The sequence below is a fragment of the Lissotriton vulgaris genome, chromosome 12, assembly GCF_964263255.1.
Source record: "Lissotriton vulgaris chromosome 12, aLisVul1.2, whole genome shotgun sequence".
Lineage (NCBI taxonomy): Eukaryota > Metazoa > Chordata > Amphibia > Caudata > Salamandridae > Lissotriton > Lissotriton vulgaris.
Window position 1 is genome coordinate 74,658,079 of NC_141700.1, and position 27,306 is coordinate 74,685,384.

The 27,306-nt window shown below is 42.0% G+C and overlaps 1 protein-coding gene across 4 annotated transcripts in view; it reads right to left on the reverse strand.

The window, feature by feature from the left end:
- JSRP1 (junctional sarcoplasmic reticulum protein 1) overlaps positions 1 to 27,306 on the reverse strand; it is a 177,803-nt gene that overhangs the window by 32,056 nt on the left and 118,441 nt on the right. For 2 of the 4 annotated variants that reach the window (XM_086947197.1, XM_086947198.1), the window contains 2 exons: positions 17,600 to 17,646; positions 42 to 195 (listed from right to left, as the gene is read on the reverse strand). In XM_086947197.1, the coding sequence (XP_086803323.1) occupies positions 42 to 195; positions 17,600 to 17,638 (193 nt within the window). In that variant the 5' untranslated portion in view covers positions 17,639 to 17,646. The remainder of the gene's footprint in view (positions 1 to 41; positions 196 to 17,599; positions 17,647 to 27,306) is intronic. The other 2 variants (XM_086947200.1, XM_086947199.1) reach the window with 1 other exon arrangement.

The following is a 27,306-nucleotide window of genomic DNA, read 5'->3' on the forward strand; positions in this document are numbered from 1 at the left end:
TCTTCACAGCAGTAGCTCAGCAGGTGTGCATTGTGGCTTACTAGGTTTTGGTTCCGCAGTTCGTTTCTTTGGGGCCTTGCTGCTCATCGCTTCAGAAGCTGTGCCACTCATTTCACTTGGAGCCTCCAGAAACTCTTCTAAGTCTTCGGTTATCTGCAGCTCATACTTCTTTCGCCTTTGGTCCTGTTCTTCTTCCTGGGGGGAGAATAAAGAAAAGGATGAAGTTAGTTCACGGCCTGTGAAGTTGAGCACTTTTCCAATGTTCTATCAGTAAAGTAGATTACTCGCCTAGTTCATTACCCTCCCAGGACTAGAATGATTCCCAATTTAAATCTTTCTACGCTAAAGTGTGTAAATATAAATGAAGGGAAAGGTATAGAAATTAGAAAAGAGATTGGCAAAGGATGCATGAGTTAAGGACGGCCCTGGCAACCTTCCCTTTTTTACATAAGGAGTACCAGCGCACCAACATGTGTCAAACCTTGGATTTTAGGTGACCTTTTAGAAGTGCTTCTGTCTTTCAGAGAAAGAGAAACTTACCAATTGATCCTTGGTTCCAAGACTGCTATAAATTTCAAAATTATGAGAATTTACCCACTTGCAGCCTATGGCACTTGATTCTGGTAAGGGATGAGAACTCTAATCCATTTCCCCCTCTTCCATGATCCTTTCCAGCCTCCTGAGGTGTTTATGCAAACTGACCTCATGCTATACGTCTACTATTTAGTTTATAGGGAAACCAGAGCGGCGTGGCATGCACCAGTCTACGCGGTGTCTTGACGGAGTTAATATATATTACATCTCTTAACATATGCTAACATAAATCATGCTTGAGTATTGAATTAATTCACTTATGATCAGAATCAAGATAAGGAACTGAGGTTTCTTGCTTCATTCAAGCAAAGCAAGCAGAATAAATTTGAATCTTTGTGTGCAAAAATGCCACATCACTTGTTTCTGTGTGGTTTAGGCCGGAGGGGAAATTCCTGTTTTGTCACTGTTTTCCGTTACAGCAGTTGCAGCTACGAGATAAAACTTTTTCTCCTGTGAGAGATCTTGCTAAGGCTTTAGCTTCTGTACTAATAAGGTTCTGAATGTGTGTTGTATCTTATATATTTTCCCTGTACCTCTCCCTTTAAATATTTTGTATACGTTTGATTCTGGCACATGGCAGCTGCAATAGGGTTCTTTATATAACTGGAACTCTACCAGATGGACTTGTCTGTCTGAGCTGTTTGGTACTGTGCCATTGAACATTAAACTCCTATCCTTCAACTTTCTGGATTTTAACTTATTTTCTGGATTCCAACAAAGTACTATCTATTAACGTTTATGAATGCTTCACATGAAAGCACTGTGTTCAGCTCAACGATGCATCATGGGATTTCGATTGAGCGACCCCACCTGCTCCACAGAAATGCTATGAAAAAAGCAGTATTCCTTCTCCTTAATTATGGCAGGACAGAAAGAGAAACCAGAAGCTGGCGAACATGCTGTAGGTGGAGGTATTTAAAGGAGAACCCCTTTTGGAAAAGGGATAACTTGAGGCTTGATTTAGAACTCGCCGGACTGGTTACTTCGTCACAACGGTGACGGATGTCATGTCCGCCGAAATATAAATCCCATTGCATCTGTGGGATTTAAATTTCAGCGGACAGGATATCCGGCACCGCTGTGATCGAGTAGCCCGTCCGCCGAGATCTAAAGCAGGCCCTTAGCAATATATGACACAATAATAAAATCCGACAAGGCAAATACGGAGTTCAAGACTCATTGACTAGGGGTGCGCGATGATTAATGTCTAGGGTCTATATTTGATTTTCCTTAGTAATATTCATATTCGCAGGTGTTTACAGTTATTACGGTTGTAATTCTAATTCATTAGATTAGCACACATTAACAACTTTCTATTACATAATATATGTATGTACTGATTACAGGGGTTCAGTTAAGGGTCCATTATCAATACCCTGCAAGATTAAGAGCTTTTCTGGCAGGTCTATCAGATTCTAAACATTCCCACACTCCAGCAACATAAACCAGAAAAGGGGTGGGAAATACCCGCCCATCTTCCTACTGTCTAGAAAGGCAAGAACATCCTTTAGGAATCCAAGGAAATTAGCTGATGTGACCTCCAAAAAGAAGGAATGTCATAGCAGAAGACTTGATGAATCTGGTGATTTCCAGTCTAAAGGATGAAATGCATCGATCTTCTGTCAAACGGAGAAATCAAACACAGTCATAATGTGAGTGCCTTTTAGAAGCAGGAACTTTCTGTCAATCATGGAAGCAAAAGAACTGTTTGGATATAGAAGTATACCAGACAGTGGAAATGGTGCTGTTACTGTGATACACATAACCGATAAGACCCTCTCTAGATTAATGGACCCGCGTTTTGAAGCCACCTCTCCAGATAAACTGGAAGCCGCTCGGAGATTGAGAACAAAATGGTGTACGACATCAACAGGTTTATGAGCGGAGGCCGAACAACACAAACATGAATACACTGATGCAAAGTAGGGATAGGAAGGTATCATGACGCCACTGGCACTCTTAAATAGGTGACAGGTGAAACAGGGGGACGTATAGCAAACCGATGCTGGAATGTAAAGGCAATTCAGAAAAGGGGGTGGTGATGGACAGAGTATCTGAATTAAGCAGAACACTCGTACCCAGTCAACAGATCAGGGCTTGATCCATCACCGTTTTTTAGCTCACTGCACCATCCCAGCTCAGAACCTGGCTACATGCAAATTAGTCTGTCCCTGGCCCAGTGCATCATGGGAACAGGGCAGACCAAACTACCAAGCCAATTCTTTTACTGGGAAGGAAACAAGCTTCCGGGGACCGGTTTCTGGCATTACAGCCGTCTTCGGCCCGGCTTGCTTGAATCCTGATGGTGCAATGAGCAAGGGACTCATGCCTGAGCATACCCTTCCACGCTTATGGTGGACAAAACGATTCAGAAAAGGGGGTGGTGATGCACCAACAAGTGAAACCACGAAGAGACAAACATAAAGACTACTATATAACATTGACTTTAAGGGGTTGCAATCTGCTTTATAAACAATAGGGTTTTAGGAAGCATTTCTCTATTCCTCTTAATCAAGGAAGTCAGGTTATGATAATTTAAGAACTACTACACACCCACCAGTGAACCGTGACAGCTACCAGTTTGCAAGCAGAATTAAGGAAACAACATGGACTGAGGGCACTACAGCTACCTGCCAAGTTGGCCAAGACTTGTTGACCGCATATGTCATTCACCAGCAAGATAGAACATGCAGTTACAGCAAAACTTCCAAAGGACACCGACAGACACTGGCAGAAGAGGTGACCTGAGGCCAGCATCCGCCTATGCTCTGTTGATATCTATCCCCTGGCACACACATTCCTATCAGCCAAGGACTAGGGTGGTGGGGCAAAATCAGAAAGCTCATCAGAAAACAATTTTTAATTTGCTCAACTTGATGGGTGAAATGAGGTGAGTTGTACATAAACAAACAGTTTATTTTATTTTTTTAAAGTTTTTGAACCGCAAGCATTATGTCTCCTCAGCAATGGTTTCCAAATCTGGGTTTCAAAGGAATTATGCCATACTGAAGAATTGTTTATTTCACATGATTAACACAATTTGCATTGTCTGCATTAACTACAGATTTCAGCCAATACATCCTAGAAATTCTTACAGTATACTACAAAATACCACATTATCTTGTGGAACTGATATCAATATACGCTTTACTGTTTACAAAATACTGCAATACAAAAATACATCATATAATGTTAAGTGGTTCTGGAGATATTAAGAACCCATTACATCTGAAAGCTGATCATCAAAGGACAAGAATCCCCCAACTGAATTTTACAACTATATTGTACAGTTAAATGTTATTTATTTGATGCATGCCGAAAGTGAAAAAATAGAGCGGTGCAATAGGGCCACTACAATTACGGTTATATTTAACTTTATAGGAGCCATTAAAAATACATTTGTTTGGCAATAACTTTCACAATCCTTCATTAAGTTCACCTATTTGGAACAGCACCAAGGATGCACATCTGTGTGTACATTTTGGGATACATTCCACAATGATGTTTCAGTTAGGAAGCTGATTTGTGATGTTATAACTACTTAAATGTGGGCTTCTTTGCAGAGCACATTAGCAAACTAATGTCTGAAACCTCTGTGCAACAAACTACACCAAACCTGACATAAGCATATAAATTACATGCCACGTTAACATATTGTGCAAATGGCGTCCGCCATTTCAGAAGGACTTATTTGTAGCTTGGTTGTGCGACAAAGTCATGATAATTGAGCATCTGAAATATAATTCATAAGCCTGATTTTCAAACCCAACTACACGTGCAAATGACTTTATTTATGAGTGTAGCTGGCAAAAGATGAACTTGTACCTGTGAATCTATTTACTTTTCATGTAATATTGAACTACCTTTGTGTAATGTATAAGTGAGAGAACATGCTCCTATGCGAGGCGAGTAGGCGTTCTAGGTCAGGGATTGCCTCAATGTAATGTTTTACTTGTAAAGCGCACTGTTTCCTGTCGGCGTCCTGGCGCTGTATACCGCTGGAGAACCTGTCCTGGCTTTCCCTTTGGGATGGTCCCTACTGGGAATCCCCAAGGTGGAGCCAGGCATCCCCCGCGTTGATGGGGCCGTTGTGGAGATTAGGCAAGCTAATGCCCAGAGTTGCCGAGTGGGACCCCTGGTTAGAGTAGGCACCGAGGCGAGAATTATCGAGTCCGCTGACCCTGGTCCACGACCCTGCCGCGTCGGGAATTGAACCCTGGTCCCGGGCCAACTTCTGCTCCCGGGTCTGCCGCCTCTAACCAGTGAGCCACACCACTCCACTCAATAGATAGTAGAAAGCAACACACCTCTACGTTTGATAGTATTTACAACTTTTTCTCATTGCTTTTTAAAGCTGGAACCCATTAGAAGTTTACTTCTCTCTTGGACTGGAGTAAATCCGTTTCCATGGAAGGAATGGGAAGAAAAAACGAAAATTGTTGGAGAGTTTTAGGGGAGGATTTATCTATGGAAAATATATTTTATTTGCAGATTTAAAAAGTTAGTAGGTGAAAATGTATATTTGATAAGATTGTTCACAAGAGTATGATATGTACATTGGATAAATACTTTGGCATGAGGAAGACAGTGTTCCTAGATAAAGTTTCACCTTTGCACATTTTCTCACACTTTTTGGCCCTTTTAAGCTTCTTTCAAGATTTTTTAAACAAAGTTTTTGTGAGCAGGGACTTTCTCGCGATTTAGCGATTACAACAAATAAACTGTACAGAGGCACCTTCTTTCGTGACATAAGGGGGTAGAGCTAGAGAAGCACGCTACTCACTCCAATTCTTCAGATTTAGCTACAATCCGGGAAAAACATTAAATGGGGATTATCTAATGAAGCTGGTACGACATTCACTTCATTAACTATTGGTGTAGAGTCATATAGTAATAGTAACTACACAAGATAACATGTACAAAAACAATCTAAACTTGTAGTGAGTGAAGTCGACGGACCACTGAAAAAGGAATATTCAAATTAAAATATGGAAAAACTACATATTAAAAAAACACTCTGGCAGCTTGCGACGTGACCTGCGATTGATGTCCCATACGATGTGGAAAGTTCTAATGACTTCTGGATTGCCAGTCAGGTGGCCCCTCCTGTAAAAAATACTAAATGTGCTATATATTGTCTTGATGATGTGTTATCTGATTGTTGTGTATGCCTGTACTTGTTGTAAGTAAAAATAATAACTTTACAAAAAAAATAGAAAACTCTTCATTCTGCACCACAGAAACTATATATATATGGTTAATTATTCTACATATTATGAGTTTTATATCCGTTCTAAATTAATAGGGTTATTTAAATACGTATGTGTTTGAGGTGAAGTACTTACCCTACTCTTGCTTAGACTGGAGTAGGAATAGTAAATATTATTCATCCGAAGTCCAATGCTTTCCCTTCTGTTGCACAGACTTTAGTGGGAACAGTAAATCTTACCCCTACGATGTCCAATGCTTTCTCTACTGTTGCACAGACTGGAGGTGGAATAGTAAATCTTATCCCTCGTAAGTCCAATACTTTCCTTACTGTTCCTGTTTGGAGTGGGAATAGTAAATGTAACATATGTGAAAGCCTACTCTTTCCATACAGTTGCATAAACTGGAGTGGAAATAGTATAGCTATTATCCTAGATTCCAATACTTTTCTTAATATTGTTTAAATATATCTATTTTTTATTTGATATTCTTTGTTTATACACATATATTTTTCATAATATTTTTTGTGAATGTTTTTGGGATTTTAAAAGTTTTATATTTTATTGATTTGGTAACTTTTTACATCTTTTGCAACTGATTGGTTAATATTTTTTATGTCATACATATATGTATATTGTTTTGAATAGTAGTAGTTTAAAAATATAATGAAATTTAATATAATGTAAAATATATATATTTAATAATAGTATTTTATAATATATGTATATATAAACATACAGAAACATGTATATATGTTTATATAAGTATATATTTATATATAGTATTACATATTATTTACATTTATTTAATTTACATTATATTAAAATATATATATTAAAATAGTTAAGATTTACCATTTTAAAGTACATCTATACTTTTTTGTATGTTTTTTAATGATATTAGTGTGAAACTATGGATTTTCTTTCAATACTTTTGTACTTACCATTGTAAGTACAGGGACACAATATTTTGGTAAACGATATTTAGATAAGATATGTTTGTTACACAATATTGTTGTTTTCAATATTGTGTCAGTGATCCCCTGCATCCTAGCACTTATTCTAGCTCTGCATCCCAGTCCTTCATCTTAGTGCTGCATCCTAGACTTGCATCCCAGTTCTGCATCCCAGGCCTGCATCTTAGTTCCGTATTCCAGTCCTACATGCTAGTTCTAGCCTATCAGGAGTAGCAAACAGAATTCCCGGGTAAAGCACAGGTCCTACTATTAGGCAAATCAGTTTTATACATTGTATCACTCCTCTACAGTCACAGACAAATCTTTTGGCTCAACTTTCAGGCAGTGAGTAAGGCAGGAAACAAAGAAGAACTTAATTGGTTGCAATAAAGCGCTTAGACACCTCAAGGCATTAATGCGCTATTTAAATAAAATTAACATAAAATAACATAAAGGAAGAGGAAGGAGAAAAATATACGTCAGTTTGCGATAAATGGGAGGCATTAATAGGTGAAAGAACAAAAGATTAAATTGGAAAGAAAAAGAAATGTAAAATGGGACAGAGAGGGGAAAACTGGGAACGGGACGGGAAGAGAGGTATGCTACAATATTCTGGGTTTACGGTGAATGTGTAAATGAAAGCTGGAACTCGTAGAGAGGCATAAATATATAACCTGGGTTCATTTCTTCCATCAGTTTGATCTAAGATAGTGCATTGTGTTGCTCCAGAATGACTAGCTTTAAGATTTAATGTATATAAATGTATCTTGTGTGAACAACCTGGAAATCTGGAGTCGATCTGGACCTCCCAGACCTAGACACCGTGAGCACTCAGTTTCCCGAGCCCATGTGTTAGTAGCTCTTCTGAACTAGGGTTTTCCTGTTGCATTCTGGGACTTGTAGTCCTGATTTCATAATGAGATAAACACAACTACAAATCCTGTGATGAAAAGAAAAACCTGGACTGGATGAGCCGCTCACACCCAAATTACAACATACCTGGAAGAAGCAAATCTGCTTCACTCTAATCAATCTGGCTTCAGAGCTCAGCATTCCACAGAGTCTGCCCTATTATACACAGCGGAATCACTAAGAGCAGCACTTGACCAAGGAAAAAGAGCAGTCCTGGTGTTGTTAGACCTGTCGGCTGCTTTCGATACGGTCTCACATACCATCCTTGTGGACCGTCTCGTAGATCTCGGCATCTCCGGTACTGTTTTAGCCTGGTTAAAGAATTTTCCTGCAAGATCGCAGACAAGTGATCACGCTAGGAAAATACAAGTCACAAGAAAAGGCAATTCCTTCCAGAGTTCCTCAGGGGTCAAGTTTAAGCCCTACACTTTTCAATGCATATATGGTTACAATAATCAGGCTGATTTCGTACTTTAACATTGAGACTATCTCATTTGCGGACGATACGCAGCTAATTCTGCTCTTGGACAACAACACCACCACCAAGGCGGAAGAAAATCTTCGCCTGTGTCTCACTGCAACCTTTGATTGGATGAGGGAAAACAATCTTAAGTGCAATTCCGAAAAAACGGAAATTCTACCTTTGGGCAAAGAAAAAACTATTCTCCCAAACTTTGGTGGCCAGTAAACACCACCCCTCCTCCAAACACAGTAAGCATGGTTAGGAATTTGGGAATAAAATTCGACACCAACTTTTCCTTTAAACAGCAATCTTTGGCAGTGGCTGGCACATACTTTCACATCATCAAAAGCTTAAAGAATTTTTTTGATTTGCTGCCCATCTCAGCAAGGCAGACAGTTGCTGAAGCCTTAATTACTTCTAGGCTAGATTACTGCAAAAGCTTATATGCAGGCACCAACAGGTCAGTCCTGCACAAGCTGCAGATGGTTCAGCATGCTGCAGCATGATTAATGCTGAGGTGGCAAAGGAAGTCATCGGCGGCGCGACAAAAACTTCACTGGCTGCCAATTCATAAACGGGTCCTCTTCAAGGTCCTTATTAGCACCTTTAGAGCCTTCTACTCCATGGGCCCTCAATATCTTCAAACCAGACATAAACGATACACTCCCTCTCGTAGTGTAAGATCATCAAACGCCAATCTGTTGAAAATACCATCTTTTAGATTGGATCTGAAGGGAGGAAAATCACTTTTAGTGATAGGCTCAAAGGCCTGGAATAAACTTCTTGTTCATCTTCCTCAGATTACATCTGAATCCCATTTTAGGAAGGCCTTAAAAACCTGGATCTTTACCGCCTCTGATACCCTGTGCAAGTCTCTGATCTGATTCCCTGTCTGCCTTTATCGTTTGCAGTTAACTGGTTAGTTTACCTCTCCGGGTTCCAAACTGCGCCAAGATGCTCCTTGGAGTGAAAGTTGTGCTATATAAATGTTGTATTACATTACAAGTAGGAAGTGTGAACCCCCTGGACACCGATGGTCTAGAGAGACAGTTCTTGTTGCTGGGAATAAAGAGGACAGATGTGATGCACACATTACAGAGCCAGATCCTGCAACAAACTCTGCTTAAAGCTGCTGACAGCTGTGACTCAGCGATATAATTATAGCCCAGCCTGGGATTACAAACCAATGTGGACGAAATGTCCTTGTGTTCTGTAATGCGTCTGGCCTAGTTTGCAGTGCGCGATAGCGGGTAATTTTGTGCATGCTGCTTACATGGCCTGAATGATATTCCTTTATATCAATAGAAAGCATGGACATAGCTGCATTTGGGGCAGAAGGTGTAGTTACCTGAGTGGACCACTGAACCCTGCTTATTGCTGTATTTTATCATTTAACCAACACCCGACGGAAGGGACAATTCCTTCCCTGCAGTAGGGCGCATGACACACTGGCTAAATTACTGATATAGTGTAGTTTCAGATCTCACTTCCCTGGATTTCTGGCTCAACAGCAACACCACATTCCCCATCCCCCACAACACCCATTTAAAATTGGGCCTGATCTTCCCCCAATCATGAGGGACAATTTTGGAGCCTCATGGATTGTCACACAACAGCACTAAGCATTCTGGGAACTGTAGTTTCATACATCCCAGCAGAGGTACCAGCTTCCAGGACTGGGCGTGCTTCGTAAGGGAGTCCTAAAACCCCTACAAATGCTGGAAATCACACTCATGGCACGAGATCTGATGACAGCTAAGCAAGAATAGTCAGATGAATGGGAAGCTGCACACAGTGTCGCTTTTCCACCAAAACGTACTTATGCCTAGGGCACAAAATACCCTAGCTTAACTTTTTTCAGACCCTATAATACAATTACATTGTGCCAAGGATTTCATGTGTTAGCACTCTCATACAACATCATTTCCTGGGTGTGCTAATCTGTGAAAACAACCTTTACAAAAAGCTTTTGGGCAGCAGAACATTTTTGAATATTATTAATATATATATATTACATTGTATTAAAGTGCCTGTGGACAATTTCATCTGAAAAGTAATAGTTTCCAAACATTCATCTTCATACTCGTTTAGCCCTTGCCCTCTTTTTTTCCCATAAAGAAATGCATGCACGATCTCTTCTTCCTTAAAATTGTAAACGCCTTTCTGGATGAAGGTATTTTCTCACCATGTTGAGTTAATAACGGAGATAGAGTAGCTCTGAAATCTGGTCAAATCACACCATTTCTCCCAAAACCTTGGAAGGAAATGACTGTCAGAATGTTGGACAGATATTAAAGCTCTCATTCCTGGACAAAAAACATGAAAGACATAGAAACATGTACGCCATGTAAGCAACGTTCCACACATTCAAATAAACTGCACTTCCAGTAAAGTACGATGCATCACAAACAGCCATTCTCTCAACGAAAGATCTATACTCTCACCAAAGGATTCATCCTCTCACCAAAGATTCCATCCTCTCACCAAAGAATTCATCGTCTCACCAAAGGATCCATTCTCTCACCAAAGAATCTATCTTCTCACCAAAGGATCCAACAAATAATATATCCCTCTCCAAAGGATCCACCCTCTCACCAAAGGATCCACCCTCTCACCAAAGGATCCATTTTCTCACCAAAGGATCCACCCTCTCACCAAAGGATTCCCCCTCTCACCAAAGGATCCACCAAAGGATCCATCCTCTCACCAATGAAAGGATCCACCCTCTCACCAAAGGATCCATTTTCTCACCAAAGGATCCATCCTCTCACCAAAGGATCCATCTTCCCACCAAAGGATCCCTTCTCTCACCAAAGGATCCCCCCTCTCACCAAAGGATCCCCCCTCTCACCAAAGGATCCACCAAAGGATCCATCCTCTCACCAATGAAAGGATCAATCCTCTCACCAAAGGATTCATCCTCTCACCAAATAATCCACCCTCTCACCAATAAAAGGATCCATCCTCTCACCAATGAAAGGATCCATCCTCTCACCAATGAAAGGATCCATCCTCTCACCAAAGGATTCATCCTCTCACCAAATAATCCACCCTCTCACCAATAAAAGGATCCATCCTCTCACCAATGAAAGGATCCATCCTCTCACCAATGAAAGGATCCATCCTCTCACCAAAGGATCCATCCTCTCACCAAAGGATCCATCCTCTCACCAACTCTCAAAGGATTCATCCTCTCACCAAACAATCCTCACCAAACAATCCATCCTCTAACCAAACAATGCATCCACTCACCAACAAATCCTTCTTCGCACCAAATAATCACTAACCAACGAAGATCGTAGCGCTAGCGCTTGACTGTGACTAGGATTACTGCAAGCAACTATTCTGTTTTACTGATTTTTAAAAACCTATTGAGTGTGATAATATGTGTTTTTAAAACTATTCCTGAGCTCTTACTTGCATACTGGTCGCTACTCCCCGGTCCACCACAGCTTCTGTGCTGATTGTCGTGGAGGGAGGTTGAAGCGACACCACTTCCTGGTCGTTCCATCCTGGCCAGCCATCTTGGGGAGGTTGACGGGCTAGTCTCCCCCTCGCCCTGACTATTTTAGGGCGGGAGTCTTTCGCGCACGATCACTAACCAACGAAGATCGTAGCGCTAGCGCTTGACTGTGACTAGGATTACTGCAAGCAACTATTCTGTTTTACTGATTTTTAAAAACCTATTGAGTGTGATAATATGTGTTTTTAAAACTATTCCTGAGCTCTTACTTGCATACTGGTCGCTACTCCCCGGTCCACCACAGCTTCTGTGCTGATTGTCGTGGAGGGAGGTTGAAGCGACACCACTTCCTGGTCGTTCCATCCTGGCCAGCCATCTTGGGGAGGTTGACGGGCTAGTCTCCCCCTCGCCCTCACTATTTTAGGGCGGGAGTCTTTCGCGCACGATCACTAACCAACGAAGATCGTAGCGCTAGCGCTTGACTGTGACTAGGATTACTGCAAGCAACTATTCTGTTTTACTGATTTTTAAAAACCTATTGAGTGTGATAATATGTGTTTTTAAAACTATTCCTGAGCTCTTACTTGCATACTGGTCGCTACTCCCCGGTCCACCACAGCTTCTGTGCTGATTGTCGTGGAGGGAGGTTGAAGCGACACCACTTCCTGGTCGTTCCATCCTGGCCAGCCATCTTGGGGAGGTTGACGGGCTAGTCTCCCCCTCGCCCTCATTATTTTAGGGCGGGAGTCTTTCGCGCACGATCACTAACCAACGAAGATCGTAGCGCTAGCGCTTGACTGTGACTAGGATTACTGCAAGCAACTATTCTGTTTTACTGATTTTTAAAAACCTATTGAGTGTGATAATATGTGTTTTTAAAACTATTCCTGAGCTCTTACTTGCATACTGGTCGCTACTCCCCGGTCCACCACAGCTTCTGTGCTGATTGTCGAGGAGGGAGGTTGAAGCGACACCACTTCCTGGTCGTTCCATCCTGGCCAGCCATCTTGGGGAGGTTGACGGGCTAGTCTACCCCTCACCTAATCTATAAGACCTCTCCCTACCTAGCGCAGCGGTGACGCGCAGCGGTAGCGCCGTATACGCGCCGAAGAGGCGCCAAAGAGTAGCCAGTCTGCGCCAGTCCGTGGCACGTAAGCGGACGGGGCCGGACGGCTGTCTACTTTTCTATTTTCTGGGCTATTTGCATACTGCGACTGAGTATGCTTACGTATTCCAGCCCCGAGCTGCTTTCTCTGCGTCCTCCGTGCGGTCGCTGCCATCATGTATTCCCAGGAGGGCGGGCTTTGAAGAAAGGTTGTATCGCTTGTGGTTGGCGCCTTCCTGGTCGTAAATACCTCACACAGGTTAGCCCACCCATCTACCATCAATGTTTACTACTTAATACCAGATCCTTACCTGGCCACGCTTTAGATATTTGGAATATGTTGCAGGATTCGAAGGTATCCTGTTTGTTCCTGACGGAAACTTGGCTGTCTGACTCTTCTGCCCCCGATTTGGCAAACGCCGTACCCTCCGCTTACAATATATTTAGGAAAGATAGGCCATCCGGCAGAGGCGTGGAGTGGCTATCATAGTAAGTAAGAATATAGCATGTCGCACTTTCCCTGTAGATAATATACAGGGCAGTGAAGCCCTCGGCTTCACTCTCCAGCTCTCGTCTTCCCAGGCTTGTACAGGTATTCTTGTATACAGACCACCAGGCTCGGTGGGGCCGTTTCTAGAAGAACTGCAGGCAGCCCTATCGACTCCATGCCATAGGTCCAATCACTGCCTTCTATTGGGTGATCTAAATATTCATATGGATAATAGTTCAGACCCGGACACTCAAAAACTGCTGGATATTACTTCCGTGCTCAGATTATTTCCTTATGTAGTAGGACCGTCTCACAATAAAGGCCACACGTTGGATCAGATTTTTTCTACTCTTTCTATCTGCGTGTGGTCAGACCATTTTCTCATTTCTTTCTCCTTTCCTGCTATGGCTTCATCATGGTCCAAACCTGCTGGGTCGTCAAAGCATCTCTCTAAATCTTTCCATCTTCTTACTAGAGAGATGCTATCAAATGCTTTAACAAATTTCCCCTGTCCTACCTCTGACAATTTAGAGGATTACATTGCTCTCTTTCATAATTGGCTCGCCGATCGTCTGGAGAGCCTGGTTCCGGTCAAAAAACAAAATTCTGCCGATAAGAGGACATCTGCTCCATGGTTTACTCCTCAACTAAAAAAAGCACGACAAGATCTTAAGAAAGCTGAAAGAGCATGGAGGCGATCTTATGATCATTCTGAGAGGCTGAATTTTAAGGCGCTGACTCGAGCCTACCATAAATTAATTTGGGCAGGTAAAACATTTTTGGGGGAATTTAGAATAAATGAGACGGAGCATTCTTGCAAGGAAATTTTCAGGGTGGTAAAAGATTTTACCGCTCCATCTGCTTATACTCCGATCCATGCTCACTCAGAAGCCTGGCTGAAGGAATTGGCTGTCTATTTTGTACAGAAAATTACCACTATTCAAGAATCTCTCCAGTCCACTTTTCAGCAGCATACTGTGAGTCTGGGGTGTCCCTTGCCTGACCATGGTCCCTTCTTGTGTGACTTTCCCCCATTAGATCATGAGAGTTCTCTTGACATCTTGGCTAATCTTAAATCCGGATCTCCACAGGATCCTTGCCCTGCCAAGTGTTTAGCAAATATGGCACCTGTTCTAAATGACCTGGTTAATCCCATCCTGAATTTGTCGCTCTCTTCCGGGGTAGTTCCTAAGGCTTGGAAGAGCGCCATGATCCTGCCACTCATTAAAAAACCAGCACTCGACCCTTCAGTCCATGCCAATTACAGACCCATTTCCCTACTCCCTGCTCTGGCGAAAGTGACTGAGAGGTTTGTGCACAGATCCATTTCTAATTTCATCGAGGAAAATGGTCTGTTGCATAGTACTCAATCTGGTTTCCGTGCAAATTTCAGCACGGAGACTGCGCTCCTTGAAGTCACAGACGCCATCAGGGAGGAGTTGGATGTTGGAAGAAAAGCTGTACTGATTATGCTTGACCTGTCGGCGGCTTTCGACACCGTTCCCCACGCACTTCTCCTTTCCAGACTCTGGGACTTTGGTCTGCGGGGAACGGTGTGGAATTGGCTTAAATCCTTCTTAGCCGACCGCCGACAGACAATCTGGGCGCCTCCCTACTCCGCCGAGATGTCACCGCTAGAAGTGGGGGTTCCCCAAGGTTCCATCTTGAGCCCCCTCCTTTTTAACATCTTTATGGCCCCCCTGGCGGTGATGGCGGAGTCTTTCGGCGCCCGGATTGTCACCTATGCTGACGACACCCAGCTCCTCTTTGTAAGCAACAAGGACGGTCTGTTTGACGATGCCCAGGTTAGGGGTTGTTTGAGCGCGGTTTTTGAGTGGTTTGGACGTCATGGACTGAAGTGCAACTCCGACAAGTCGGAGTTGCTCTTCTTTGGTTGCACTTCTGAGCCTGATTGGAAACCCTGGTGGCCGCAGGATATGTTCCCTCCCATTAGCTCATCCTTGAAGGCCAAAAATTTGGGAGTCATTATTGACAGTGATCTATCTTTCGGACCGCATATTTCATCTCTCACTGGGAAATGTTTCGGCATCCTTCGGATGCTTCGTAAATTTCTCCCTTTAGTGTCCATCCAGCACAGGAAAATCATTGTCCAGGCACTGGTCGGCTCTAGGCTGGATTACGCGAATGTTTTGTTTTTGGGACTTCCCAAATATCTGGTTAGGCGTCTTCAAATCGCCCAGAATTCTGCGGCCCGAGCCATTTTTGGTCTTCCAAGAAGAGCCAGAGCCACTGATCTTCTTTCAACCCTACACTGGCTACCTATTGCTAAAAGGATTCTTTTTAAAACTTTGACCACGACTTTTAAGGCCCTACATGGCATAGGCCCTAAATATATTTCCAAACGATTGTCTTGGTATCAACCCTCCAGATCTCTTAGATCTTCGTCCCTATCTAAAATGAATGTTCCCATTATCAAGCGCGCTAGAGCAGGAGGACGGTCCTTTCGCTACTTAGCTCCTCATGCTTGGAATGACCTCCCAATTTCTTTAAGACAGGCCTCCAGCCTTCTGTCCTTCCGAAAGGCCCTTAAAACATGGCTTTTCCCTTAGATTGGTGATGCTTCTTGTATCTGCGTGTCCTCTCAGTGTTATGTTCTCCCCTCTTCGGTGGGTTTCCTTCGATAAAGCGCCGAGATACTCCGTGGAGTGGCCGTGCGCTATAGAAGTATATTAATAACATACCATAACATCCTCTCACCAAAGAACCCTGAGGTAGAAACCGCCTAATTCTAGAAATCCCAAACTCAGAAAAGCCAGTTATGTTAAAACAGGCCTTCTCATTCCTAGCTACAAGGTTATGGAATTCTATTCTGGACTACATATGAACCATCTTGCATTCAATAGGGCCTTAAAAATGCACCTCTTCAGGCTTTATCTCCCAGACTAATCTCCTCATTTGGACCTTTCTTCTCTCTACAACCCTGTTTTGTAACAGTCATGTACTACTATGTTTTATCAGTAAAGAGCAACATTTCCACAAGGCTAGGTAAAAGCTACGGGAGTAGTCACATATTTGAATTCAAACTTGAAGGAGAGCTTAGTAGCAGCAACCATCACTTGTTCCTAGGAACTAATCTAAGAATTATCCTCAGAAAATTGAAATTACTGATATTGTTCTTAAAAACATCTAAAGACCACAGCCCTGAGGGTCTTTCTTGAGGTCTAATTAGCCAAAATTTAGGTGGGAACTCAGAGTTTCTTCTTCGTTGGATTCAAATGTAATCTGAACACTGTATGTAGCTTTACTGAGTTAAAGGAACAGCAGAGAGAATGCCAAGTGAAGGGCCAAGTAAAAGCTCAGGATCCTAAAAGTGGGTTTTTGTTCACCCACCCCTAATCCCACTAGAAAAACTGTACACCAAGCCTCTGCTTGTGCAACATTACGTTAAAGAAAGAATGTACTTTCCTATTCGAGACAGGTTTAGAAAAAACAGATAAATAAACAAACTATATGATTCAGAACCACTTAACTTATGGGGAGATCCATATGGATCAACATTCTCTTATTCTGATCATTTGTGGATTTTAGGATGGTGTTTAATCTGGTGGATTTCGGCAATCAAGACTAAGCCGATGGAAATCTGTTATCTCAAATATGACAATGCCTTTAATGGAACTGGGTTCATTTCTCTCAAGATGAATCCCTTTAATGGGTTTAATGATATTTTACCTTTACACCGCCAGTGCGCAGAAAGTGATCGTCGCAGAAGATGTACTTCCTCAGAAACTGGGTTCTTTGTTCAAGCAAATTTCAACTTACACTGAAGACTTTTATAGTGAACTACTGGGACAAGAGTCTGAAGAATTACATACACCTACTGCTAAATATGTTGAAGCAAATAAGTCCTGAGTAACTTATGGTAAAACCAAAAACGAGAAGTATAGAAAGGGGCTAAGACAAAGGACCTTTAATTAGTTTGCTTTAATGTGCACCTTTCACACAAAAGGGGAGCACAGAGGGATACAAGCAAATAAAAGAGAGGGAGCACTGCACTCAAACACAATAAGGTAGCTTGCATGAGGAGACTCATAATTTGTCAAGCGGAAACAATTAAGCACCTAGTAAAAACATTGGTTTTAATTGAATCTGTATCGTATACACTCCAGTTTTGTGGGCCAGATGGTTATACTGGCCAGCTACCATACCATACATTGACATTTTAATGGGTGGGTTCTTAATTTGTTTGTGAAGAGATTTTCCTGGAGGGTGTAGGAAATAGGATTTTTTTTATATTGTGTTGTTTTAATGTGAAGCCAAATCTTGTAATTTTAGTTTGGGGTTTTTAAAGAACCTAAGCTTATCAAGAAGAAATAGTAACTCTTGTGACAAATAATGGTGCAAAAAATGTATTTGTGCCCAGTAGTTATAAAGAAACAGCAACAACTTACCTCGGATCTACAATTTAGATCCTCTTTGCTTTTTGACATTTGAACATCTGTAAAAACAAGAGAACATACCAGTCATGGCTACTATGAATGGTTTGTAAAGCCGCAATTCAGCAAAGTTGTACACAGAGTCGTACAAGGTAAGGAATGGATTTATTAGAATTGGTGACAAAATGCTGACGATTTCAGTTCTGCCTAACTTTGCTTCTTCAAAGAGAAAATAGAGACAGAGCCAACTAAGGAACAGAAATCAGAAAAAAAAATAACAAACATTCATATGAAATAAGAGACGGGGCAGGTGGGTGGGTGGGGTGAGTTAATAACGGAGAAAGAGTAGCTATCGGTAAAGGTAAACCACTTGCTCTACCAACCTATAATTCTTATGGTCGAGTCCCCACCTCCGCCAGCAGGATAAGCCTTGAAGGCAGGTGAGAGTGGCATAGTGAAAAGAAAGCATACGACAAGAACTAAAATAAGTGTCACTTCGAGCTCCGAGTACCACAAGTCATTCGTTATAAAGGAATAGTTAGAAGGCCAAGTATCTCCCCTGAGCGTGACAGCTGTGGCAGCTGCTATCCTGCTAGAAGGGTCTGGATGGGAAACAGCATTTACAACGCTGCCATTACATTGCGTTCCTTTACAATGCGGTCGTTATAACGACCGTATTATTAGAACGCGATGCCTTTACATCGCAAGTCATTCAATCGATTTGCTGTAAGGGGCGCTTTATCCTAAGGATTAGTATAATTTACTATTCCAACACCTTCCCTACTGTTGTGCAGGCTGGAGTTGGAATGTTCAATTATACTATTCCTAAGTCCAGCGCGCCCCCCTACAGCAAGTCGATCTAATGACTTGCGTTGTAAAGGTATTGCGTTCTAATCACGCAGTCTTTGTAACGACCGCGTTGTGAAGGAACGCAATGCAATAGCATGTGAGGTAACATGCTATATTCGTCTGGATAGCTTCCGGGATGAATCTTTTTTTTGCAGTCATAGAAAAAAAATTATGTGATTCTTGGAGAGACTTCATTACCAATAGTTGGCACCAGTAAAATCTACACACAACAAGTCCTATAATGGTAGTTTGGCAGAGATTATATTTTTAGAGACTGGGGATCCTTCTATGGTGCAAGCAGGAACCATGTGGAGAACTCAGGAGTCTAGCTTTTAGTAATAAATGAAACTCTAAGACTATCAAATGCAGAAACACATATTTGGAAAGCCTCATGCCATAGGTCAAGAGCTATCAGCATAGGCTGCAACCGGTGACGCACATCCATCTACCAGATAGCATGGTAAGTCCTTCCTGGATACTAGCTAAGTTTCTAAAAATTAACTTCTGAAACAAGAACCTCTGTCCAAAACATACTCTTCAGGGGTAATGATGGGCACACCACCAGGCTCTTTGCTCATAAACATATCTTTTGAACTGCAGGGCCTGACAGCTACTCTTCTGCTCACAGATGCTCCCAATGTTTGCTGAGCCATGTTTCCTTTATTGCGGACTTCTTTTACCTCTTGACTGTGCCTGCTTTTTTTTTTTTGGGTGATGTTTAATACTGCCTTAAGCCTTCTCAGGTTCTGAAGATGACGGCCATTTTATGATCTGTGCTTTTCTACCGGACTTTTTCTACTATAGCTGCTAGTTTACCCTATTTTACTTCATACATTGGAGACTTTCTTTTTCCTTTACAGCATAGTCCTCAACAAGTTGCTTTGCAGTGTAAGGGATTTCTGTGCATTTCCTGTTTGACTGCTTTTCTTTTTTATGGCTAATTTCCATGGGTAAACTAACGTTGAACGGCGTCACTAAACCTCAGCAGCATATTTTCATCAAAAATTCCAAGGTGTTCTCGGCCCTTGCTCAGTTAGAAGTCTCTCAGTCATCTTCTGCCCTCCCGCCACAGTCCTCAATGGAGCAATCTGCGCAGCATGTAGGGAAGGGTACCACCAAACGGCTGAAAAAGGACCCTCCTTCTCCATCTAATCCTGCATCTGCCATATCCATGGAACTGTTGCTGGAAGAGATAAGGGCATTACGTCCTTTTATGGAAGAAACTAACGCCAAACTACAGGTTCTAACTGACAATTGGTCTCAAATGGATGCGAGAGTCACGTCGGTGGAGCACAGCGTCTCTTCTCTTCAGGAATCGTCGTCCAAATTCTCCCACTTGCACTCACAGGTCGCATCTCTTCAAAAGCAGGTGGAGGAGCTTGAAAATAGAAATAGACGCAACAACCTACGTATTTACGGCCTGGTGGAGGGATGTGAGGGGTCTGACCCCGTTGCTTTTTTCAAATCCTTTCTTCCCACCCTCTTGCACCTGCCGGAAGGTACTGTTCTTAACATACAACGGGCCCATAGACTTGGAAGAGCTCCTTCTCCTTCCTCCACTTCTTTGAAACCAAGAGGCGTCATCATGTATTTTCTGGAATACACCGACTTACTAAAGGTTCTTTCAGCAGCTAGAGCCTCTCCTCGTTTAACCTGGTCAGGATCTTCCTTGTTCTTCGCACAGGATTACGCACGAGCCACAGCGACTCGACGCAAGGCCTTTCTGGATATGAGACCCGCTCTTCGCTCCATTGGTGCCAGATATGGTCTATTCCACCCGTGTTTTTTCAGGGTTACCTACAATAACAAAACGACAACCTACGAGGATCCAGTTCGTCTCCAGAGCTTTCTGAACTCTTGTCAAGCAGCTGATATGGACCTCTCTGGTCCATCCTCCTCTTTCCCTCCATGATTTTTGCATCTTCTCTCTCTTTTGATGGTTGATATTTACTGTTGTTCTCCTTTTCATTTACTTTCCGTGTTTGGCAGTTGTGCTTTTTATTCCTATATGTTTCTATATTCATTCCCTTTTTCCTTCATATATTCCCTTCTTGCCCTACTTTTCTATTTACATGGTTTCTCTTTGGTTTGTCCAGTGGTTCAGTTTCCTAATGTTTTTCTTCTTCGTCCACAGGTTACATATCGCGTTCCGTGTTCTCCCCTTGGTTGGGTGGTTCGTTGACCCCTTCGCCCGACCTCCTCTAGTTGGCTCTACCCCCCTCCTCTTCTTCTAGTTTGATTCTCTTCCTGATTTTGCCCCTTCTTCCTCTCGTAAGTACAGTTTACTACTTGTTCATCATGTTTATTTTCCCCTTTGTCCCCTTTTCCCTGGTTCTCGTATTTCTTCCATGCTTAAAGGTGTCTCCTATACTCTACTTCCTTCTCCTTCTTAATCCTCAAGATTTTGTTTCGTGTTCTCCTGTTTCTACATGTTTCTTTCTTACGTTTGCGGCTACTACTATTTTATCTCCTAACATTTGCTTTTCTCTCTCTGCATCTTCCTTTTCTTCTCACTCCTGTCTTCCTCTTTCTTTCTCCTTTATACTTCTCTCCTTTTTCCTTTTCCTTCTTTCCTCTCTTACACACACTTATGATCAATTCTCTCTTTTTTGCTCTTTTTCTCTCATGAGCTCTTCTTCTTACGCCGCTACTGCTCTCTGCTCTTCTTTTTCTTTTATTTTATGTATTATGTCATTAAAAATAATTACATGGAATGTTAAGGGCATTAATTCTCCAATTAAGAGGCAAAGAATCTTAACCCATCTAGCCAGATTAAATGTAGATGTTGCATTTTTACAAGAAACTCATCTATCTGACGTAGAATCGGCTAAGCTCAAAAGAGGATGGGTGGGTGAGGCTTATTACTCCCAAGGTGACGGTAAAAGAAATGGGGTAGCTATACTTTGTCGTAAAACCCTTACCCATTCCCTAATTGCTCAGGAATCAGATGTTGAAGGTCGATGGGTATATGTTAAACTGTCTTTAAAGGGTGTTCCAATTTCCCTTCTTAATGTCTATGCTCCCACTGGTGGTGATCCAGCTTTTTGGCATGACTTTTCCCACCTTATGACCAGATTTGCTGATCACAATTTCATCTTAGCTGGTGATTGTAACCAACCCCTGGATCCTTTCCTCGACCGGAATTCCAAGACTCCCTATGTTCCAAATAAATCTCACAAACTCTTTACCCAAGCTATATCTCAACATAAGCTTATTGACGCATGGCGCTTGTGTAATCCAACAACGAGAGAATTTACTTTTTATTCCCCTTGTCATCATTCCCAGTCCCGGATTGATTATATTTTTGTTACTCACAATATTGCCCAAACTCTTAACACTGCTGACATTGGTCCTATTTTACTCTCGGACCATGCTCCTACCGTAGCTCATATTGACATACTTCCTAAACCTGTTGGTCCTAAGAGATGGCGTTTTAATAACGCCCTTTTGCTAGATCCCAAATTCACCGCTTCTTTTATTGAATTCTTTCATGAATTTTTTTTGTTTAACGACACCCCCTCTATCCCCAAACACACTATCTGGGATGCCTTCAAGGCTTCGGCAAGAGATTTTATAATTAGTTATGTTGCAAAGAAACAGAAAATTGCCCGCACATTTACAGGAGACCTCCTTCAAGACATCAAGAAATTGGAACACGCCTATTTTACCTCTCACTCACAAGACAGTTTAACAGCCCTTGTTAATGCCAAAATGAAGTTCCACAAAAAATCTACAGAGGATGCTTCTTTATATTTATTGAAATCCAGTGCAAAATTTTATGGTGGTAGAAATAAAGCTGGGAAAATTTTGGCTAATTATTTGAAAATCAAACACAACAAATTGAACATTGAGTCTATTTACGACACCCAATCTAATCTTCAACATAAAGATGCAGACATCCTCACCGCATTCTCTTCTTTTTTACAAATCCTTGTACTCATCTGAAACCCAACCCTCCACCCATTCTTTAGACCATTTCTTTTCTAACATACATAAACCTGATCATTTCCCTCTTGATCTTTCTTCCATAGAACTAGATATTTCTCAACACGAATTACTTCTAGCACTCCAGACTCTCAAAAAAGATAAAGCCCCTGGACCAGATGGTCTTACAGTGGAATTCTTTCTCCATTTTTCAAAACTCCTTATTCCAAGATTACACTCTCTCCTGGACTCATTTCTTGCCTTAGGTGCTTCCGCAGGTTCTTTCTCTGATGCCCATATCTGTCTCATACCCAAGGAGGGGAAAGACGCTCAATATTGTAAAAACTATAGACCTATTTCCTTGGTTAATATCGATTACAAGGTTTTTGCTAAATCACTTGCAGCACCTCTTGATCTATTGCTTCCAGACCTCTTAGGTGAGGAACAATCAGGCTTCGTCAAGGGCCGATTCATCACAGATAACACTAGACTTTTGTTTAATGTTTTAGCAAAATCCCATTTATTACTTACTGCTCTTGCAGCAATTGCCCTAGATGCTGAGAAAGCTTTTGATAGGGTTGAGTGGACCTATCTATTTCACATCCTTAAATGGTTTGGTTTTGGCCCCAAATTTATCTCTTTGATTTCTTTATTTTACTCCAATCCCCGTGCGGCAGTCTGCGCTAATGGCCTAGTCTCCTCCTTTTTTGATTTAGGGAGAGGAGTGCGCCAAGGTTGTCCCTTGTCTCCTTTTCTTTTTAATCTGGCTCTAGAACCTTTTCTGTCCAAACTTCGACAAAACCCTAACATCCATGGCTTTTCTGCTTCAGACTCCCAAATTAAGCTTGCCGCTTATGCGGACGATATTTTACTTTTTATCTCTAACCCTATTGAATGTATTCCTGCTTTCCTTGCTGAAGTCGAAGACTATTCTTAAATATCTGGATATAAGCTCAATAATGACAAGTGTGAGATTTTACCCTTGACGAAGTTCACATTTAAACCTGATTTTCATACTTCCAATTTCACATGGAGTTCCTCACACATTAAATACCTTGGCCTACATATCACCCCTTCTATTACAGGCACGGTCTCCCTTTGTTTAAATAAATGCATTAAAAAACTATTGGACTTAACATCTAGATGGCATCCCCTTTACTTGTCATGGTGGGGCCGTCTCGATACAATTAAAATGATGCTATCTCCTATAGTCCTCTACACCATTTCTAATATTCCCATCTCCATCCCCTCTAAATTTTTCAGGAGAATTAACTCAATTTTGACATCTTTCCTCTGGAGCAACAAAAAATCTAGAATGTCCCTTGCTAGGCTTATACGTCCCAAATCAGAAGGTGGAGTTAATTTCCCAGACTTCCAAGTTTATCATAAGGCGTTCTTATTGCGACAGGCTTCCCTCTGGTTGCAGGACCCGGCTTCCCCATGTCCCTTGTGGGATAAACTTGAACACCTCTTCCTTTCCCCCTTCTCTCTTGCTGAATATCTTTCTTTTTCACGCAAGCCTTCTTCTATTCCTACTCCCATTCACAAATTCACCGCTAAACTGCTTCTCTCTTCTTCTCCTACTCCCCCTGTCACTGTAGCTGAGTTCCTTACCTCTACCATTTGGCATAACACTTCCCTTTTCATACGTGAAAAGTCCTTTTATTGGAAGTCGTGGCGGCATAAAGGACTCATTTGGGTTTCCCAGCTATTTTCACATTCTTCTTTCATACCCTTCCCTATTCTCCGCACCACCTATGCTCTGCCTGCTTCCTTTATCCACAAATATCTTCTTCTTAAAGAGGCTGTAATGGCAACTTACACTCGTCTATTGCACACACCTTCCCCTTCTTCTTCCCCTACTCCTATCTCATCTCTTCACTCCTTTCTACACACCACTCCTAAAGCCTCCTCTATTTACAAACACCTTCATACTAAAGACTCTATCAGACCTAAATCCAAGATGGAGGAATGTTGGGAACAGGAACTTGCAGTTTCTTGGCCCATTTCTTTATGGGATAAGATCTGGAATAAAATTCGCAAGTCCTCTAGAGCAGCGACCCTGACACAAACCTTGTTCTTCATTTATAACAGACTTCTACTCACACCATCTGATCTTCATAAACACTTTCCTGCTACTCCACACATTTGCTAGTCCTGTTCTTCCCCGCAGGCGACTTTATTTCATATGTTGTTCCTATGCAAACCGGTTCATGACTTCTGGCTGCAGGTTTGGGCCCAAATTAATGTGATGTTTCATACTTGTATTCCTTTCTCTTGCACTAATGCTTTTTTAGGAAGTCTTTCTCCCTGTTGGGAAGATGTCGAACTTAATATTCAGATTGTCGATTTATTATTAGCTGTTGCTTTTCAGCAAATTACAGTCAACAGGAAGAATTTTTCTAACATCTCCTTTAAAGCATGGTGGTATAACGTATGCCGTAATCATAGACTGGATACTGCTTTTGTTTTTCCGGCCCACATGGCGGCAAAGCGTACAGACTTATGGCTTCCTGTTACGCTCTACCTTGATGTATGTGCTAAACGTTCATTTCACCTGAAACCTTCACAACAAGAAGTTCTCAAGCCTCCTTAATTGCCCCCTACATTCCACTTCTTTTACATTATCAACTGTATGTACTTCCTTTTGTATAAATGTTATCTCTATAATTGTTGCTCTTTGATTTTACTCAACTTGGACGCTTATTATTAGCTTTCATTATTATTTATAATGGTATTATGCTCATTGTTTATTGATATATTCATATTTTCTATCATTTCATTGTATTTTGTATTGACACCTAACTCCTCTTCCCTTTCCCGTAATAAAATTCTTTTTTGAACTTAAAAAAGAAAGCGCTCTGCTGCTTGATTGACTCTCAAATGCTACATTTTGACAAAAAGTTTAAAGATAGGTTATACTAGCACCTCATTAGGAAGGAGAAAACAGAGGCAGACTAATTTGAGTGGCAGGTGCAAGGATTTGAGTCTCAGTGTGAGCTGTGGCACCGGGGATCACGAGCAACTACAATTTTTGAGACACCACCAATGCAAAGCAGCAAACCAAAAAAAATCCAATTGGGACATGCCGGGGTCAGGATTCACTACCTTGTTGTGGTGTTGTATATGCTCACGCTCTGAAGGTCTGCCACTTGCAGGGTTCCAATGACTGAGGCTAAGGGGGGCATCTTATAGTCACTATCTTTCCAATGGCTTGGAAATTTTGGACCTCTGATACTTCACAGAAGTCCCAGACACATGAAGGCATTCCTGTGTAGTGGGTATTGGCATGTGGGAGGTAACAACAACTGGAGGTGTAGGCAATCCCTTCTTTTTAAGAGTAAACCGCTCTCGCTGGACTGCCTTCGAGATCGACCCTGAGACTGGAAACAGGGACGCGTGGTCTGTTGTATGCCGCAAGAGCTAGTGCAACACCAGCAGCCACCAGCACAGTCAGTAGGTGCTCGAGCATTAAAAAGATGAAGGTGAATGATGCTGCGAGCAAGGCTGAAGACAGGATATAGCACGAAGGATGCAGCAAAGCTCAAAACTTCTGCAGCAGTCGCTACCAAAGAAGAAACACTAGTGGCCCGAGCAGAAAAGATGCTGTGGCTGACAAAATACTAAATATCTCCTCCTGCTTGGGTAAGACCCAGAGTGAAGCTTAACTAGACCAGTTATATCGGCTCAAAGTACAGTAATGAAGAGTTCGGGTGCTCGCTCAATTGTGGATGAAGAAAAGAAAGTGGAGGACTGGGGGTGGTTCCCTTGTTTTAATGATTCTTTCGCTAAAGGAGGGAGTTGCTTCTCCTCCCTGCCCTTCATGATCACGAAAAAATCCAGGGCCTTTGAATATGGTGCTCAGCTGTTTTTATTGCATATGTCTCAGGATCTTAAAGTGCATCTGGCACCACATGGAGAGGGCTGGGCATAGTATCCAGGCACCAGGCACACACCACATACATCTATCAAGGGTTCATCCCTGACATTAGGTTTCTGCACTTCAGTCACAGTCAGAGGTAAAATATTGGTGGGAACATGGCACCACCAAAAAGAGAGAAAAGACTCAAACATCACCAACAAAGCTGCCATAAAAAAAGACCAAGAGAACATGACAGGATCCAGCTTTGAGAAAGGGTATAGTTCAGTAGAGGGAAATATGAGGGAAGAAGATCCAATACATAAACCCTAAAAAAAAAAGTAGTTAATGTCCACAGACTTCAGGGGGGATATCAGGGCTCTGTTTTAGTGTTTTGCATATTAGGGAACCATTGCTTCCTCGTCATGCTTCAGTCATACCGAGCTTCAACACCCAATAATAGAGGTGATAATGGAAACTGATCTACTTTAGTGAGGTGTAGATATTTACAGATGGCTCAAAGTTGTTCAAACATCTGGAGTCAGCTAAGACCAATGCAGCACACTGGATCTACAGACCACTCTTCTTGAAAATGCCCAGTCTTCATGGTTCCAGAGATTTTGTTACCAAGACACAGCAGCTTGGACCAAGACACTACTGACACCAGTTGATCCCTCCACTTCAAAAACTCTCCACTGTGGACACACCAGGTCATCTCAGGATATAAGAAGAACAGCCATCACAAATTAGGGGGCGCTAGAAAGCTCTTGGTGGGGTCTGGGGGAACAATGGCAAACAGGGACTATGATCCACAATGCAGCTGAATACCATCGGAGAGTGAACCAATAACTAAACACACAACATTTCTATCCCAAATAGTAATAACCTTACAGAGAGATCAATATTCTAGTTTGGATAAAGTATAGCGGAAATCGAAGTATGCTACACTGATCGACAGCCATACATATATTTCAGTATAATTGAGTAATATATAACAAAGGCATTTAGAAAACATGAATATTAAGGATATACAGACCAAGCTTACATTTGAAAAAAGGGGAGGCAGCCATAAGCGGTATCAGGTAAATTG